The sequence below is a fragment of the Rhynchophorus ferrugineus genome, unplaced genomic scaffold (genome assembly GCF_030347505.1).
Source record: "Rhynchophorus ferrugineus isolate W39M unplaced genomic scaffold, kcgeb_rfMv2 rfM1, whole genome shotgun sequence".
In the NCBI taxonomy this organism is placed as follows: domain Eukaryota; kingdom Metazoa; phylum Arthropoda; class Insecta; order Coleoptera; family Curculionidae; genus Rhynchophorus; species Rhynchophorus ferrugineus.
This window is the reverse complement of record NW_027472580.1, coordinates 84819063-84839941: the sequence shown is the minus strand read 5'-3', so window position 1 is coordinate 84839941 and position 20879 is coordinate 84819063. Positions and strand designations below refer to the sequence as shown.

Genomic DNA, 20879 nt, shown 5'->3' with positions numbered 1-20879 from the left:
AACTTCTGTTGCAGTCAGTGCACTTGTTTTAAATTCGGCCTGGTTGCGCAGTGGTAAAGGCGATAGGACAGTCCTCCTACTGTTGCGATAACCGCGGGTTCGAATCCTGCTGGGGCTTGATTGTAGATTTATGTTTGTGATTGTTTAAAATTTGTGATTGTCCTAGGCAAGAGTGTAAAATCCGACAAAGAAAATGATCCCAGTCACGTAATCAGGCTGGGTAAGACCGGATGTCTTCTTGGATGATTTCTAAAGTTGGTCACTCGCCAGTCGGTAGGCTTAATGCTGAGGACCGTGGTACGTTAAACACTACGTCCAGTCCCAGATAACCACATAGTTGGGAAAAGGATACTTTAATATATATTTAAATAAAATTGGTTTAGATATCACTAGTTTAGATCGATGCAGCATAGCTTCGTTGGTTTTCGGTTTTAAAATGCCGATAAAGTATGAAGATGGATCCATGGCTGCTGGAAAATCAATACTCTTTCTAGACAATATCGCCATGTAGCTAGAAAAATGTGGAAAATAGTATAAAAATATGAAAATATTTCGCTTAATATATATTGTGCCAATTTCTCCCAATAAATGCCTTTTTAAGGTGAATGTTACACGCAAACATCCAATAGTACAGGTATAAAATAGAAATAAAGAGGCAATTGAAAAGTCCCCGGCCTACCATACTAAAACACATTTTTTTGGCAAAATTAGTTATTTTTATTCAACATAATACCTTTCATGGGTACACGTACATGGGTACGACCCTCCAACTTTTCGATAACATTTTTGTAGAACGATTTGTACTTTGCTTCAAAATAGGCCTCAGTTTCGGCGATCACCTATTCATTGGACTAGAATTTCTTCCCAGTGAGCATTCTTTTGAGATCTGAGAACAGAAAATAGTCGCTGGGGGTCAGATTTGGAGAATACGGTGGATAAGGAAGGATGATGAATTTACTATTTCATTCTGTTATGATTTACCCTAGATGTTTCAAAGTTAATTCACAGCTTCAATACCACAGAAGTATGTATTTTTAGAAAAATTGTAATCTAAAATATAAATTACATAAAGACTTCTAATTTCCATTTAAATGCATTGCCTACCTACTACGCCTTCTAAAATAGTTATTTGGAAATATTCAAGAATCACAGCAATTCAATCAATTTTATTTTGTATTCTTTATACGAAGTGAGCTCCGGCTATAGCAATATCTGGATAATAGAGCGGATGGAGTAAAATTTCTCATTGTTTGTGTGGCTCCAACAACTCCAGTATTTTTTGGCCAATTTCTATATTCTATATTCACAATATATTCTAATTTGTGAAAAGTAAATGAAATTAGATGTACAATTTATATACATTGTACGTTGATTGATTTCTTTTTCATGTATTGGGGAGAAAAAACTTGCTGGTTATAGGATTTCTCGCTGGTGCCATTTTTATTTACCTAAGTGCTTTTTCGCACAGTCTGAATATGCTTATTGTTTGCTAATATTTCCAAGAATTCATGTATGTTGTTCAATTTATGCATGCATAAACTGTATGTAGATAATTAGGATTTATGGAGTAAATATTTCTTTAACACGAAACTTCAATTATAAGTAGCTGACCTTCACAACAAGTTCATAACACGTACATATTATGTGCCAGTACCAAATTTGGAAATATTTAGAAACTTTGTTCTGAAACCGTTGTATGATACTTATATTAGATTTGCTAGAAGTACCTAATGTTTGAATTCGGTAGAAGCAAATTCAGGCTTACGTTTTCAGCCACAGTTGTATTTCATTTATTTCTGTTTGGACTTTCTTATGATCATTTCCTAGTCATCATTGATTGATTGATAAAAGTTAAATCATTCGGTTTTCGTTAGTAAAGCTAAAATTAAAAAATGACTTGATCCACAAATATGTCATTGTCTGGTTTGCTTGTTTAACACAGAGATGAACCGAAAAACCTGGAAACAGCTGAAAAATTGCTAATTTTATATAACAATCGTCACTTTGGGTTGCTTTTAATAGATGGCGCCCGCGACTACTTGATGTGGCAGCCGATACGACCGTCAGGCAACTGCACATTCACCAGCATTCCTATGAATTATGAGGCGATGTTAGAGAATTCGCAGCGTTAGAATTCGGAGCATATAATATCGCGGCCTGTTGAAATCGCTGGCGTTTGTTATATTTTAGGTAAACCTAAATAAAGTGTTGTGGTTAATTGGTATTATTTTTCATTATACCCAAATCTACCAAAAAGACTACTTTGATGACACTGATGTAATCGAAGTGTCTACTGGATCAACAAGCTATACAAGATCCATGTGATCAATACGTACATAGCAGAAAAGCATAAAGAAACCATCAAAACTACACGGTCTACGTTCCCACAAAACTAACGTAATGGACACCCCACAGCAGCCCAATCAGATGGAACAATACCCACGAGTCATGTAAGCTGTCATCCCTCTAGGTACCCTAAATCTAAGTGATTGCGGGAGTCCTCAAAAACTTTCATCACTTAGAGGTATGTTCCGCAGTAGCTCCACTTCGAGTGAATAATGTAGACACCGCTACAACCTAAAGTAGACTAAAGGTGTACCACAAATACACCCACGCTGGTATCCAAGATTAGCAACTCTAGAGGATTAGTACCATGCGGTTCCGGATATAATAGAAAAGCAAAACGACGTCTCTCTCTTTTTCCTCTCTATGATTTCATTACCATCCTCTCATCAACTACATGTAGTGTTTAATATCGAAATAAACAAGTTTTATATCAACAAGTGTTTTCTGTTCCCCTGCAAATTCCTTCCACAAAATAGTGAATGTTCGAACAAACAAACAAAGCCAATACAAACGCCGCAAACCAATATATATACTATGCTGAAGTGTAATGGTGAGCACAGAGTTGAACGAAGCGAACGTTCGGAGAATGCGCGAAGAATCAGCGCAAATCACTGTTCGCAGTAATTGAAATCAATTCTTGGGGCGTTCGATTCTTCTCGGTAAGTTTCGGTCTTCAAAAATCATTTGACGTTTCTCATCGTATTGTTAGGAACCCTGTATTCTTTTATTTATAACCATACTTCACATGGCATGCTAAAATAAAATGTCTGGTGAATCATTTTTCATCGGTACGTGTAGTGTTATTTTCCTAACAAACAATTTTTATTGATAAAATAATATACACCGTGTAATCATATTTAAAAGAGTATTAACAAAATTATGATAGGGAAGAAAATACGAATAATATTGAAATTCAACTTGTTTGGAGTTTATGGTAAGAATATAACATAAAACTGTTATGTTTATGCGGCTTTAGTATTCTATTTATAGGTTCGTGAAGAGATTTTAAACGATTACAAAATGATCAAAAATCACCAGAAGATATATTCAGTCTTAAGAGAAAAGAATGTATACGTGTAAATTTTACTATGAGGTAGATATAATAAAACCTCAGATTAAGAATATTACCTTTATTTGGTGGCACAAACTGTATAAATGGAGTCATCGGGCAATTCATCCGTCAATGATAGGAACAGAAATTATATAAACAGGTATGAAGTTGTATTTACTGCATGAGATATTTTGTATATATTTTATTACTATTTTGAAGGTTAAATGTTAGTTATTAAATTAATAAATTATTTCAGACACAATGGCTAAGTAGTATGAAAAAGTAAAAGCTGACAAGGCAAGATGATTTGGATGGAAGAGCCACAGTCCTTATAAGATAATATTTTGCTAGTATCTTTTCAAATTATAAAGTAAAAAATAAACTAGCTAACAAGCACATTTGAGACATATCTTGGAAAAAATGAAGAAGTTACACCTTGAAACTAGTGATATATCTGCTGTCTAAAGAATAACATAAGTAAGTGATTCTTTTCTCTAAAACTATTGTGTTTAATGAGTTTTATTTTATACTTTAGGTCCAGGATATAGTTCCTTTTGGGAAGAAGCTAAGAAGCGATTTTTGAGTATAGTGCGTTTAATTGATTGTTATTTTTACATGTTCATGTTCTCGTCACATTTTAAAATGCTTGCATTGTTCTATGAATAAAATAAAATTAGTTACCAGCCTAATATTTTCATGTTGTTAATAATTATTTTATATGAGATTATTATTAAACATATTTTCTCTCATCAGTTTTAGAAAAGATAGAAGATAAGAAAAAAATAATAGAAGATAGAATAGAAAATAGAAATAGAAAATAGAAAGATAGAAGATAAAGATAAGAAAAACAATTCACAATTTTGAGAGGTATCTGATAAATAAAGTTGTTTTTAAATTTGCTTTTTTTTTAAATAACTTTTACATACAACTTTTGAATATACATCTTCATCGTTTAACTTTAAAAAAAATGGAACAGCAATTAGCACATTATAAAAATCCTCAATTGGATTGAAAACTGATAATAAATCAGGTGACATAAAATGACATTCATTGATAAACATGATAATTGGAAAAAGTATAAATATAGTACAATATTTATAAAATAAATAACTTCTTAAAATAAATATTATAAATCAAAATACGTAAATAAATAAATTTATAACAAAGAAATTCAATTTTTAAATGATTTATCATTTATTTACACATAGCGTCAAGTAATAATTAGTTTATTACAATATTTTACTAACCTTTCACACAATAATCTCTTTCACTACAGTGAAAACTAAACAAACTTTATTTACAAAAGGGTTTTTCTTGAATGGAAAAAACCTACGTATCACAGGATATATGAAATAACAATCAGCTGGTTGTACGTAAACTGTTTGAGGAACAAATAACTTTAACAATGGTTGTATCTACGTTATTAAAAGTAACAGCTGTGACAGTGATGCTATTACAATCACCTTTTAAATATGTATTACTTAATATTATGCAATATGAATATACAAACCCAGCAGGAGAATGTTTAAATTTTTGGAACAAAAATATTACAAGTATTCTTAAAATTTTTAATGAATGAACACTGAAGTTTTTCATCGGTTGTATTAATATTATGGATTGGGGAAAATGTAATTTCGGCTTCCACTAGTAAATAGTTTCAAAGTGAATACAACCATAAATTTCATACTGTTCTGCAGTTCTCTTTTGCCAGTCGTATATCAGTGGTATACAGAAATAAACGACAAAATTATAAAGTTGATCAAACAATGGCAAATTAAACTAAACCAGGTTAAATTTGTTCCTGTTAACTTTAGCAGCAAAATACTATTCAACCTACTGGACTTAAAGTTAAATGGCATCATTGTACCATATGAGAATAGAGTCAAAGATTTAGGTACAACATTAGAGGTCAAATCAAAGAATAAATCAAAAAATTAATGAAAAAATTTCTTAGGAAACTTAGAGGCTATGCAGAGACTACACACAAACATTTACGGATTGAAAAAGGGCAAGCCTCAGGAATTTGTGTAAAGTGTACAGAAAAGGGTGTAAAGAGAGAAAACGTAAAGTGCGATGACTGTGAACTTATAAATGTAAGGTAATATAATATTTGACTTAAGAGACACCCTGTAACATACAATAAAAAAATGTCAGGATACAAATAAAAAAAAAGAGAATTATAGAATATCCTTCTTCACATACATTATGTAGAATATCAAAAACAATTATTTTACTTTAAAAACTAATTTTTCGGAATTATCTGTAGATTATTGAATGGCATCATACCTTTTAGCTTAACATAAATTCTAGCTTCCTACCAGGGTCGTATCAGTCACGTGATATAACACTTCCATCCTAATGGAACGGCCAAAGAGTACGTATATTATATCCGAAGAAGTTTTGAACATACGCCATCCAGATTTGTAACGTCAAAACGTTGTAATGTTACCGTATAAATTCGAGTTTTAGTTATAATAGTTTTGTAGGTTTGTGTTTGATTATATTTACATTAAACTTTTTTCCATACCACCTAAGAGTTAGAGTTCTAGGCGCTTTTTTCATGTAGTTGTATGCCTGAAAGTCTAATCCATCTAATTAACAATTGTATATCCAAGTATTGTGTTTTCATTAGAGAGTATATTTGCCCTTAACGCTAAGTTCTTGTTTCCCTCGATACAGTGTATCTTTGTAAAGACATTTTGATATCACCGTATTTCTCTTTCGTTTGTCCTTTAACACCTGTATACATCTTTCTTGTCCATTTACTATTCATTCTTTTATTCTGAAAAATTAAACACATATATGTGCACATAAATCTTTTACAATCTTTTATAACATTTCCTACAGTTATCACATATTAATAATATATTCACTTTTAGTTGTTTCCACTCTCATCACTCTGTAAGGCATGATTAATAAATGTTATGACTAATAAAACCTAATCAATCGTTATCCCAACCTTTATACCGTTTTCCATTTTTAACTTTTTTTGCCACAATACTTCTTTTATATTTTTATCATCATCTTACCATGAGTTGATCATTGGGTACATTGGTCCAATTATGAAGTATCCATGTCTCATCTATATATATAAATTGAAATAATTAGCCTTCCTTCATTTTATTTTATACTTCTAAAAATTATATACTTTTAAAAGCAATGTCCGGAAGTTCCATTAGATCTCTTCGATGATTTTCGTACTAACAGTTTCCACTGATATAATTATATTAAATTATGTTTGTATTGAAAAACTACTCACTGTTATTATACATTTTATATATTTAATATCTAATAGAGCTAGCATCAAACTGATCTTGATTGGTCACCGGCTTCCTATGAGGACGGTTTTTTTTTTCGGTGAATTCAAGATTAAATTCTTCGTTTTTTGAGATATCTCAGTCTATACTAATATTCACTGCTAAGTAATACTAATACTTAACAGTAAAAGTACTTACCTCTCTAACGAATTTTACTAGCAAGACTTCCATTATTTCGTTCTGTTCAAAGTAACTGATTAGAGACAACATCTGTTGTCTGTGCCGGATTATATCTTCTTATTATTGTTATTTTTAAGAATTTTTTGCATATGTTTGGCAACCGGATGACTTCGGCAAGCTAGATAAGGTTACACGTTCGAACTTATCAGATAATAATTAGTATCTCTTTTTAAGTAGAATAAAATGATAAGGAAAATACTGTCTGATTCTAAAACGAATTTACAAATTGCGACAGGCAATATATTAAACATCTTGATGACGTATGTTCAAACCTACTTTGAATAAATTATACATCTCTTCCGTTCCATCACTCCAATATTTTCTATAAAATCGTACGCCTGTTTATCTTCGATAATTTGAATTTAACTATTTCTATCCAAATTTCCATGAAATACTATATATGGAAGTTTTGATGACTCCAAATTCCATGCAAGTAGCCGTAGACTCTGAATTGTAAGTTCCTGTCGAAATTCCCGCCTGTGACAGTTCTGAATGTTTCCTAATTCCAATAATTTACGAATAGTAGCTTCTGAGTACCTTAAATCTGCTGGTTGTGACATTACGGTTGCTTCAGCTGTCACATCTTTGCCCGAACAGCATTTAATGTTTCAAGTAATTGCGGGACGATTGCCAGTCCAACAACAACCTGTCTGCTTTTCTTGATAATTTATTTGATTCCAATTAATTTAATGAATTAAAAAAAGAAAAGCCTTCTGATATGTGGGGAATCCGATCGACTACGCCAGTTATTTTATGAGATGTGTTTAATATAACAAAAACTTTTATTTTACCTAAATAAATGGCGAATACAAAACGACACTGACGATTTAAAATATATTCTAACATAAACCAAACCCCTATGCCTCGGTATCTCACTGATCTCACCCTAGTAATGTGTAACTTTTACTTATTTTTAAAACTCAATAGAAATTTATAGGAATATTTATAAAGGCAGTTGGCTGAATATTTATTAATTATCAAACTCTGAATGAATAGATAAATGAACGAATTTTCTCCTTTGTAAGTGTATTCTGTAAAGGATAATAAGTACTTAAAATAAAAATACTTTTCTTAATAATTTTTCTATTCTGAATAATTGTAACTTATCTGTCGCATCAACAATCAAAATACAAGCACAACGCTGAGCTAATTCATAATAATTTGCTAAATAAAAAAAAAGAAAAATGTTATCACACCTGGTTGAAAAAAATTAAGTAATGACTATGCAAATATTTGGCGACTGGAGGCTTCCTAATCTTATTGTCTAAAAACAATAAGATTACTTTTTGTTTAGATATTGTAATTCCACATTAAATAAATGTTTAGTAAAACATCTGTTTTCTTTTATATCGCTCTCCAGTTTGAAGTAATGTTGAAACTAATGAAGTAATAAACAGAGAGTCTTTAAAATGAAAGATATAGTAAAGAATACTGGGCAACATCATGTTGAAAGCACTAAAAATGGTATGTCGTTTTACTAGTCTATATCAATACAAATTGAAACTTTTTAATTTTTAGCAGTGTCAGGAAATAAAGCTGCTACATTCGAGGAAGCCGTCACGGCGACAAAGTTCGGAAAGTTTAACGTTATTCTTATTTTATTAACTATTCCAGCAGGTTTATGTGCCCCATTTGATACGGCTACTATGTCATTCACTTTCGTAGCCGCTCAGTGTGATTTAAATCTCTCCTTAAATCATAAAGGTTTATTGAATGCTATAGTTTACGCTGGTAAGACATACTCTACTTTAGTTATTTTACATATTTAGGATATTATTGTAAAGGATTGTGAATTAATTTTGGTTGTATGGTTTTGTATAATTTTTGCTATATCCCTTTCCGGAACTACCATATCATTCAATATTACCTAAGAATCCTCTGGTTTTCCAGCAAGCAATAATGATAATGTAACGGTGAAATTTGTTGTTTAGAGTCTTAAGGTTGCGAAGTAACTCTATCGCATCTCTATTGATAAAATGTTGTCATAAAGAGTTGTTCTTTCTATTATCGACTGAAACGCGTCAATTCTTGTCGATAAAGACTTCACATATATGTTTAATTCACTTTAAGCTTTCAAAAGCTTATCTTTAAACTGTTTGAGTGTATAATTGAATTATTTGACAATTATATCATCATGATCTACTTGTTTAGTTCAATGTAACATGGCTTTGTTAATCGATGATTGGATTACTGCCAAACCACCATCGTTCTTTCGACACGGTATCGCCATGTTGTCAGAAAAATGGGGAAAAGTTGTAGAAAATGATGGAAAATATTTCGGTTAATATATATTGAACCAGGTTTTCTCAATAGATAACTTTTTAAAGTGAATAAATGACCGATATGCATATAGTCATATGTCATTGAACTCCTGAACAGCTGTACCCTATTTGATGAATTTGTGTGCGTGTTTCTTTGTTTGGCTTTCGGGATACTTAGATTGCGTTGTGAGAGTGTTGAAAAATATAGTCAATTCAAAACAGTAGTGACACGGAAGACCTGTCAAAACGTCGAAATGTTGCCGCAGCAACTCTGAGTTTTAGTACATTTTGACTCTGATATATAACACAATATGTTGTGTATAAATATAATAATGAAACAAAAATGTTATGTATTATAATTTATTTTCACATTATAGTACATATAATGCATATATTAGAGAAGAACATAAAACTGCAATTAATCATACAGTCACAATAATTTATAGGTTAGAGATACTTTATTATATATACATTAAACTTTTTTCCATACTAATATAGGTAGCCTCTACCCACATTTTTTATGTAGTGGTATCCCCCGAAGGCCTAATCCACCTAATTAACAATTTTATATCTGAGTAATGTATTTTACTTTCATTAGTGAGCATATTTACTTTTTTACGTTTAGATCTAGTTTATTTCGGTGCAATGTATCCTTGTAAAGTCATTATGATATTACTATATTTCTCTTTAGTTTGTCCTGTTACTACCTGTATAATTATTTCTTGATAAAAGTACACTTAACCACTGCATTTTCTTTAATGATTTTCCCTTTTCTACAAAATAGTATTATTTCTCTCCTCATACATGTTAACCAAATATTCATGTATATTCTGAACAATAACACACATGCACATAAAGCTTTCACACTCTAAATAGAATTTCCTACAATCAAAGTATATTAATCGTATACTGACCTTTAGTTGTTTCCTCTTTCATCATCCTGTCTTATTAATTGTTAGCATTGAATCATAAACCAACATTCATTAAGTTTTTTTCAATCACTGCCACTTTTATATCAAGTTAATAACTATGCTGATTATTTCCAATGTATCCAAAACTTGCTCAAGATTCTACCATTTATCATTTTCTTCTTCAATGTATCTGATCGAGCTCACACAAACCGAAGGTGTTATTTTCGACAATGCCTCTTTCCATAAATCCAGACGGTTCTGGTTTGAATATCCTTCTCGACCTGAATGGCTATTACATTACCCCATATCAACTCAAAGTGGGTTAAATATGTAGTGATAGGGAGGAATACATAATAATCTGTGGCCATAACGTTCATTAATCTGATCTTTTCTCAGGCTTATTTTAAAAAAAGTAAATTACTATATATATATATATATATATATATATATATATATATATATATATATATATATATCTGGTAACAATTTCAAATATTTCAAAACCTAATCGATAGTTATTTCAATGTTTATTCATTTCCATCAGATATAATAATTCTTCCTTGATTTTGTTATATATTTTTAAAAATTGTATTCTTTAAAAGCAATCTCTGGAAGGTCCATTAAACCCCTTCGTGGGTTATTTTTAGATCACTCTAATCCTATTTACCCAACAGTGTATGAAGCGATGTTCTACATCCCTCAAATAGCTGTATGTGTTTTCACTTTATATGGATACTTTCCAGATTAACAATTTTCTCTGAAATGATTGTATTAAATTATGTTTCGATTGAAAAACCTACTTATTGTTTTTTACATTTCGTATATTTGCACAGCTAACAATAAGCTGATCTTGATTCGTCACCTGTTTCGCATAAACAAGGTTTCTTTTTGGTGAATTTAAGGTTATATTGTTTTTTATTTTTTAGATATTTTAGTGGCTATATCCGTACTAATATACAGTGCAGCTGCAATGCGAAAAAAGATATTTTCAATAAAAACCCCGGCGATTTGCAATTTATTAAAACAAAGCGTTAAAACAACGATTCCCGGTTTATAACCCGTAATTATATTATTTTAAGGAATTTTACAGACGTTTGACAAACGGACAACTTTTGCAGGCTCTTTCGGTTACATGTTCGAACTTCTCTAACAGCAATCTATCTCCTTTTAAATAGAATAAAATGAGAAGAATAACATTGTCTGACTGTAAGAAGAATGTACAACTTTAGACAGACACATATTGATCCACGTATCATTACTGCATTGAATTGACTATATATCTTTAAATTTTTATTTATAAAATTTTAGAATATAAAATATATATGACAAGAGATCGAATTTTGGCTTCAATTTTTGATGGAATAACTTATATTTAACAATAAATAAAATAATCTAAGAACATCAGAACTAGAAATTGTTATCCATAAGTTCCCATATTTGTTGATCCCACATTATATTTTATAACAGAATTATTTTATAAGAGAACTTCTTCTTGGCCCATTGATGGAAAAAAAGAGATAATTGATCAAAACAACATCAGAAAAATGCATCAGACTTTTTTAAAGTTTCCCTATTTGTTGAAAATTTTATTGAGCGCTACGAATTAATTCCAACGTATAATACATTTTTAATTCCAATTCATTGATAATGTCTTATAAAATTCATGTTATGTTTTAGGTATGATCTCTAGTGCACTGATTTGGGGTTTTCTTTTCGATGTTTTGGGAAGGAAAAAGTTACTAATCATAGGATTCCTTGTCGACTCGGTGTTTGTTTTTCTCAGTGCCTTCTCGCAAAGTCTGGGTCTGCTCATTGTGTGCAAATATTTCCAAGGATTCATGTAAGTTTTCCAATTATATACTCATAATATTTGTTTAGGTGATTACAAAGTAAATGTTTCTTAAAGAACAATGTTTTTTATTTTTAATATACCTTGTTACTGCGTATATTCTAAAACAAAATTTAAGCAAGTAATTTCTCTATCGATGAGGTTTTTTTTTGAAACTATTTAATTCTGCTCTGCAAAACTGTTTGCTTAAATTTTTATTTGGTATCTTTGTATGCTAGAATTGACTTTAACATAAAGTTTACAGTAGTAATCGATGATAAAGAGTATGTAGATTGCATTTTAATATATCCAAGTCTTCTTTTGATGTAAATTCTTACGAATTCTTTGTGCTTATTTACTACAAAATGTGTCAAGTTACAATTATAATATGAAAAGATTAAAATTGTTAGGTTTTATGAGCTGTTCATCATATTCTACATTTTGTTGGGAATTATGTAAACATCCAACATCACTTAGATTTATACTCTTAAAGAATTTTATATAAAGCTAATCCTTAAGTTATTTAATTAGAAGATAACCATAAACAGGTTACAATTGGAGGACATTTTACCAAAGAGCAGTAATATCGACGTTAGATTACTAGGGTACTAAAACCTGCAATACATACTCTTTCCCAGATGTCCGGTATACTTAAATACAAAGAAAAATCATCATATATATCATTATCATAATTATTACGTTTCAAATAAATTGCAGTGTTTGTGGACCAATGGCGGTGCTCTATTCATATCTATCAGAATTCCATTCAACGAAATACAGATCAACGTGTCAACTGATTATAGGCATGTGCAATAGTTTTGGGATCTTGCTTCTTCCGGCTATTGCTTGGCTAATTTTACCCCACAAGCTGGACTTCTCCGTCCACGGCTATAGTAAGTACACATCAAAAAATTAATATCAATCAAAAATTAATCACGTAATTATATTACTGTCCATACATAACTTTTAGTTTACTTTTCCATTAGGTAACGTTATAATGTATAGCAACATTTTAAGTAAGTCAATTGCTTATCAATCTTAAGCAAATGCTATCGATTGCATATACATCAAGTTTAACCATTATGAAGTAGAAATTAAATTTGTCACAGTTATTTACATAATTGATATATACAAGCAATATCTATCAATATGAAAGATAAAAGAAGTAGTATGTAAATTGGATTATAAATATATTCAACAAGAATGTTAAATGTTCTTCAGAATGGTTAAATTTAAATGCAAATATGTAAAAAAGTTTACAATTAGTCGAGAGTTTCTAAGTAAGTATCTGTAATTAACGATTTACAGAAAATTTTTTATTTTATCCACTTTGATAGAACACCTAAAAATGTTCAGTGTCTTGTTACATAAGCCATAAAATGGGTTAACTTCATAATATGCGGTTTACAAGTAATAATAAAGGGTAACAGTTCAATAGAAAATTTCCCGGCCTGAAACATAGATGGCGCTACTAGAATTAAATCTATATATCTTTTTAGTTAGCCCTAACCCTCAAAAGATGCGTGTATAAATTCGACAGCTGCCAGATCATCGGTCAGTTTGTGGAAAAAATGGATAAAAAAGAATTTCGCGTGTTGATAAAATATTGCTTTTTGAAGGGAAAAAATACAGTTGAAGCAAAAGCTTGGCTTGATGTTGAGTTTCCGGACACTGCCCCAGGAAAATCAACCATCAAGGATTGGTATGTTAACTTTAGACATGGTGAAATGAGTATCGAAAATGGCAAACGCAATGGGCGCCCAAAAGAGGTTTTTACCTACGAAAACATTAAAAAATTCACAAAATGATTTTGAATGACCGTAAATTGAAACTGAATGAAATATTAGAAACTCTAAAGATATCAGCTCAACCTGTACATCATATCATTCATGAATATTTGGGTATGGGAAAGCTCACTTTTGACTAAAAATGACGACGAGTTGATGATTCGGAGCAGTGTTTGAAGATGATCAAGCGGAAGCAACCTTAGTTTTTACATCGATATGTGACAATGGATGAAACAGGCTCCATTATTTCGCTCCGAAGTTCAATCGACAATCATCCGAGTGGACTGCATACGATGAACCCGCTCCAAAGCGTGGGAAAATGCAACAGTCGGCTGGTAAGGTTATGGGGTCTGTATTTTGGGATGCGCATGGAATAATTTTCATTGGCTGCCTTGAAGAAGGAAGGACCATTAACAGTGACTATTATATAGCGTTATTGGACCTTTTGAAGGACGAAAACGGCCCCATCTGAAGAGAAAGAAAGTGCTGCTTCACCAAGGCAATGCACCGTGTCACAAGTCAGTGAAAACGATGGCAGAAAATCTCAAAAGATTCCTCGCTGGGAAGAAATTTTCATCGAATGAAGAGATGATCGACGAAACTGAGGCTTATTTTGAAGCAAAGGACAAATCGTACTACAAAAATGATATCGAAAAACTGGAGGGTCGCTGTAATCAGCGTATCACCCTTGAAGGGAATTATGATTAATAAAAAAAATTAATTTTAACAAAAAATGTGTTTAACTATGGTAGGTCGGGGACTTTTCAATTGACCTATTTTTTTATAAAACTTTGGTATTCTAAAAGATGTATCAAAAGATTATTAAAGAGTGAAAAATTAAAGATTATTAAATAAATAACGTCTTCTATGCATTTAATAATATTTACATTTATTATTGCAGTTTTAGTGATTACATAAAATTCGTTAAAATGTCACTAAAAATAAAATAAAGAGACTTTGATAACAGTAGTTGATATTTTGTTCTATCTTTTCTAGATTTCCATTCATGGAATATATTTCTTCTTGTTAGTGGTTTGCCAGCTTTTGCCAGTGGTATATTATATTTATTTTTGCCAGAAAGCCCCAAATTTCTCATGGCATGCGGTAGAAACGAGAAAGCCTTAGAGGTATTCCGAACTGTATACAGCTTGAATACCGGCTTACCAAAGGATTCATACCCGGTATATAAACACAACAAATCAAAACTGTACCATCGTTATGTCTTATGATTGATGTCTTAGATTACTGAATTGATCGACGAAACGAAGCTGAACTTGGGAAATAAGCATGGCGGTCAGGTTACGGCGAATAGGACAAAAATACAAGCTCTTAAAGAAGGATTTCAGCAAATCAGGCCACTGTTTTTCCCACCTCATCTAGTGAATGTAATTTTATCCAGTAGCATAATGTTCTTTGTGGTAATGGGGTAAGTGTAATTTTACATACTAGCAATCTTCCTGTGGTTTGAATTCGATCACAATTTGTTAAGTCAATGATGTGTCTCTCATAACATAGTAAAGGCAAAAACAATATTTTTAATATAAGATCAGAAATATATTTGATATATAACATTAATTAAAATAATAAATATTTGTATACTAAAACACTAAAATATATAGAAATTATCTCAAGAACGAACACTCACTAAAATTTTTATATGACATTCAATTAAATCTAATTTCCATTAAGTTTCAGTAATCAACAAAGCATTTGATAAGTGTAAATTACTACACCATGGAGCATTATAACATAGTATCATAAATCAGATTATTTTCAGTACTGTAACAACTTCAGAGCACCAAATTTAAGTATGCGTAATCATTATTTACTTTATTGGATGTTATATATGTAATAATACACGAAGTAATGTATGTTTGTATATTAAAACATTGAAATATTTAAAAACTATCTCAAGAACTAACACTCACTAAATTTTTTATATGAAATTTAATTAAATCTAATTTCCATTAAGTTTCAATAATCAACAAAGCATTTGATAAGTATAAGTTACTACACCACTGAGCATTATAACATAGTATCATAAATCAGATTATTTTCAGAACTGTAATAACTTCAGAGCACCAAATTTAAGTATACGTAATCATTATTTACTTTATTGCATGTTAATATGTAATAGTACATGAAGTAATGTATGTTTGTATATTAAAACATTGAAATATATAAAAATTATCTCAAGAACTAACACTCACTAAATTTTTTATATGAAATTTAATTAAATCTAATTTCTATTAAGCTTCAGTAATCAATAAAGCATAACTCAGATTATTTTCAGAACTGTAACAACTTCAGGGCACCAAATCTAAGTATACGTGCTCATTCTTTACTTTTATGTTATATGTGGAATAATAAATGAAGTAATGTATGTTTGTATATTAAAATAGATAATTTATGGATAAAACAATTTTGAAATTGATATTTAGCTTCAGCATGTATATTAAATGAATGTATTTATAATCATTAAACTAACAATTCATTTTTCAAAATTTTGTAAAATAAAAAAAGTAAATAATCAAAGTAATAGATAAAATAATCAATTTTCGCGATTTCGACGGATTTTTCTTTCAAGATATTTATATCTTCCGATAAAACGGACACATTAATTTAGTCTCTCTACAAAAAATGTAAAATATAACTTTACATGATCATATAATTCTCAATCGTTTTTTATCCAAACTTGCCATTTTAACTGGCTCTTAATAGTTTCAACAATACGGGAATAACAAAAAGGTAACGCGAAATCCGAAAATAACACTGCTAAAAATTAAATAACTTCGCTGCCAGATTTTGTTTCAAAATTACGCGTCAGTGGTTGATTTGCGTACAGAAACAACAAATAATCTACCGTATAATAGTTGGCGCTGGGAGCGCGTCGGCCAAAGACTAAAATATTTCTTATTTATTTTGTATCGCCTATCTGACGGCGATTTATTGGCATTTATTTATTTGCAACGCACATGCATTGCATTCTTTCGCCATACAAGCTTAACCATCTTCTCCAAAAACGGAAGCAAAATTTTCGCTAATCCGATTAATATATAAAAAAAATATATTTCAAGGCTTGATTATCATTTTATACAGGATTCATTTTTCATTAGCTTTAACTTAAGTGTTCAATATATAATATTAACTATCAAATACATAGCAAATATTCTGCTTCTGTTTTTCAAATGATAATGGAAAATATTGTTGATGTTTCAATGAAAGTTGATTTTCACCTATTATATTTTTAAGTTTTAAGTCTTCAGATACCAATGATTTACACCACTTTTTGTTAGAACTCACTCCGATTTACATTCATGAAAGAATGCACAAAATCCATTCAACTCGCTGCTCAGAAACTTTAGCTAAAAAATTGCTCACCCTATATAATAGAGAAATCCAATGGTTTGAGAATGCATCTCCACTAACCCATCTCTTTTCGAATAAAGAATTATTTGAACAATTTATTAAAGAAAATTTGTGGATTTTAGATTAAATATATTGAGGCTGTGGTTACCCCAGATCTTTCAAACAATGACAGATTATCAGCTTATGAACAATAACTCTACAGCTAGTCTATGTACCATGTTAGAAATTATTACTCCTTCTAATTCCACAAGTACTGAAGAATGTGTAGTTGTAAGTGATATTTTTCTAATTTTAAATGTAATGCAACCTTTTGCATATGTTTTTGTTTATTGTAGAACACTGATAATTCATCAATATATATTAACTCTATGATAGTTGGTAGTGCTACCTTGAGTGCTTTTTTTCTGGCTGGTACCTTAATAAAAATGCTGGGAAAGAAGCCGATGATGGGTAAGTCAATATTTTAGGTTAATAATAAATTATTGAAAACAATTGTATATATTTAAATAATAATATCTTAAATGATAAAAGATTTAAATAAAGTAATTTTCAAATCATTTAGTTTTGGAAGGAAACTTATTCGAAAACGTATAATAAGATTTTGCTACAGATTTATAATGCTTAATTTTGAATGAGAAAAGTATGGATTAGTATTGAGCTTGATGAGAGCTTCTAATATGTCACAAATGGAGGTTATCTAGACTTGTCCTACTGTTAAGCGTGGGCTTCGAACTATAGTCATCATTATTAAGCCTAACATCTGGTAACTGGAATAGTTGAAATAATCAGAAATATTAATTAAGAATTTGTATTCCCTGATCCGGAGTAAAACCTGCGTCTATTGCAACAGCAGAATCAGATACATTTGTTACAAAATACTGCGCCCTTCACTTCACACCGAATCGAACGGGTGATAAAACTGTTTTAGTTTCATGTACGGCTGACAACTGGGAAACAGACAAAACAATAAATAATGACCAAACAAAGATATTATTAGGAAACAAAGTCAGGACTAATTATCTTAATTTCGGTTATAAGCGATTTAACTAAGAAGGGAACTAAATAATGACTTGTAATACTGAGAGTCTAATTTCATGTTTTCATTTCATTTCCTGTTTAATTGGTTAATATATAGTGACATAAACAATTTATACAATATATATATATATATATATATATATATATATATATATATATATATATATATATATATATATACGCCCCATGCTGTAATTCATGCGACACCCGGTTTCAAACATCAAACGCATCAGTAATAAATAGTCATTTTTGTGTTAAACAAATTTGTGTATTTTGTGTCATTTTGTGAATATATATATATATATATATATATATATATATATATTTATATATATATATATATATGTATATATATATATATATATATATATATATATATATATTTATATATATATATATATATATATTTATATATATTTATATTTATATATATATATATATATATATATATATATATATATATATATATATATATATATTCTTTGTGATTTTGGTCTCTCAGGTGGATTAGGGTGTACGTCTTGCTTTCCGTCTACTACGGAAACAACATTTCAAACATAGGAAATCATCATCATTCAGCTTCATCACCATCAGATCGATCATTAAACTTCGACAAAGACTGGATACGAGTATCTGCGTCTCATATATTGGTACTGATAACGATAATTACCTTTACCTGGAAGTACATATTATCTGAAACAAAATTTAACATTTTTAATACAGCAAAAATATTTACAATAAACAAACTATATATTCTGGCATTTTTACTTATCCTGTAAAAACGTTAGTAGTTGAATAATTTTTAACCACTAACACTTTTTCTCATTGTGATTTCAATATCTATATATATTCTTATATTTTTAAATATAGTTATAACTGCATCCCTAGCTGGTGGATCCTGTATCGGTATATACTTCTCCCAATACTCATATATGGTGGTCATATTCTCATCGATCTTCCAGGCAACTTCTTCCATATCTAGTAATCTTATCAATTCGGTTACCGTTGATTTATTTCCTACCACCCAAAGGTATGTATCATTAACAATTAAGGATTAGTTGTTTTATTATCATAATTATTATTTTAGAACATTGGCAATATCTTTCGGAATGATGAACGGCAGGGTTGGTGCTATGCTTGGCAATTTTGTATTTCCTTATTTACTAGCTAGTGGATGTATTCCTCCGTTTTTCACAGTTGCAGGAATAATGTTCGGTAAGTCAACCCCTTAATATAATTTTTTTTTAATTCAGTTATTTTTTAAATTTTAGTGGCTGCTTTCATTAGCTTATTCGTTCCACGCACTGACAAGTTATCTTTACGATAGATCTTCATCAATTTATTATTATTTGCTGTGATAATAATTACACAAGGGTTTAAAATATTTTTTATTCTTATATTATTATCGACTTATTTATTATAAACAAAAATAAATTATATTTGTAATAATTGTTTTATTTTATATATTTTTAACAATGTATACATACATTGCAACCAAAATTTTATCCTCAACTATGTGACTATTCAATATCACAAATATTGTAACCCGTAATTTGTTTTCTGAGAATGTTTACAAACAATAAACAGTGGTAAGTCAGTTTTCAATATCTCTAAATATTGAGGGCATTATTATAATATATTGATATTAAAAATATGTTAAGATAGATGATGCTTGATTTTTGTAATAGTGGAAAATAACAGAGCAAACAAAAGACTTCTTGGGAGCATCTGATTGCAGTTCTCTACCTTCTCAGACCTCTACCCATGATAACATTTCCTGTTTAATTGGTTGATATATAGTGACATAAACAATTTATACAATATATATATATATATATATATATATATATATATATATATATATATATACATATACGCCCCATGCTCTAATTCATGTGACACCCGGTTTCCTTGCTATTGAATCGTTTCAATAGATTTCAAACATCAAACGCATTAGTAATAAATAGATAGTCATTTTTGTGTTAAACATTTTATGTTATTCATTTTCGTTCATCATTATTCAGCTTCATCAGCATCAGATGGATCATTAATCATGGTTTGTGTGGTTACGACTTGTGTTGATAGACCTGCAGTGGCCCTACTTGGACTGGACACATTCACCACTTAGAAACAAAGTTAGAAATGTGTCTTGTTAGGTCCCACCCAGTTAAAAGATATAAAGAATAATAACTCAAGCCATCAAGCCCAGTTTTTAAAATAAAATAAAATTGTGAAATTTAAAATCTCACCCATTTCATATCTTATATGCATCAACAATAAGAAAAAGTTATAAAGATAAAAAAAGATATAAAGAACAATAACTCAAGCCCTCAAGCCAAGTTTTTAAAATAAAATAAAACTGTGAAATTTAAAATCTCACCCATTTCATATCTTATATGCATCAACAATAAGAATAAGTTTTATATGTTAATCAGTAGAAAATCGGTTGCTAGCATTAACTTATTCATTAATCCAATGTATTAAGTTATTGTGATAATGAAGCTAGATACCAGACTTATTTCTGAGTTCTAAGTTCTGAGCAAAATACTTAGTATTACAGGCCCTACACAGTTACTTCCATAAATGGTTCAACTATATTGAAATATGATGGAGAAATAGGATAAAACTTAATTTACCACCCCACTTTACGAAGAAGACAGCTTTACCAGTATTTATAAAGAAAATTGTATGTTTATTATTATTTATTTTTTGAATGTATCTAATTATATTAATAAATATAAATCACTAATTGGAAACTACATTATTATTTTTAATTTAATATAAATGTAAC

General features: G+C 30.0%; 1 protein-coding gene across 2 annotated transcripts; it reads left to right on the top strand.

Annotated features, from left to right (window-relative positions):
- The first annotated feature begins 8228 nt into the window (after positions 1-8228).
- Positions 8229-19537, top strand: LOC143191239 (synaptic vesicle glycoprotein 2B). 2 transcript variants are annotated; one of them, XM_076396114.1, is made up of 11 exons: positions 8229-8358; positions 8413-8625; positions 11744-11906; positions 12612-12787; positions 14678-14862; positions 14923-15107; positions 17173-17320; positions 17386-17500; positions 18959-19118; positions 19176-19303; positions 19360-19537. In XM_076396114.1, exons 1-11 carry the CDS (start codon positions 8304-8306, stop codon positions 19413-19415), a joined length of 1584 nt encoding a protein of 527 aa, XP_076252229.1. In that variant the 5' UTR covers positions 8229-8303; the 3' UTR covers positions 19416-19537. The 2 variants fall into 2 exon arrangements, with proteins under 2 accessions (XP_076252229.1, XP_076252239.1); XM_076396124.1 differs by having other exon boundaries at positions 8236-8358; positions 8416-8625.
- Positions 19538-20879: the final 1342 nt, after the last annotated feature.

Coding starts and splice junctions, on each gene's coding strand:
- LOC143191239 (XM_076396114.1), top strand. CDS start 8,304: ATGAAAGATATAGTAAAGAATACTGGGCAACATCATGTTGAAAGCACT. Junction 8,359..8,412: donor TGTTGAAAGCACTAAAAATG/GTATGTCGTTTT, acceptor TTTAATTTTTAG/CAGTGTCAGGAAATAAAGCT. Junction 15,108..17,172: donor ATGTTCTTTGTGGTAATGGG/GTAAGTGTAATT, acceptor TGTGGATTTTAG/ATTAAATATATTGAGGCTGT.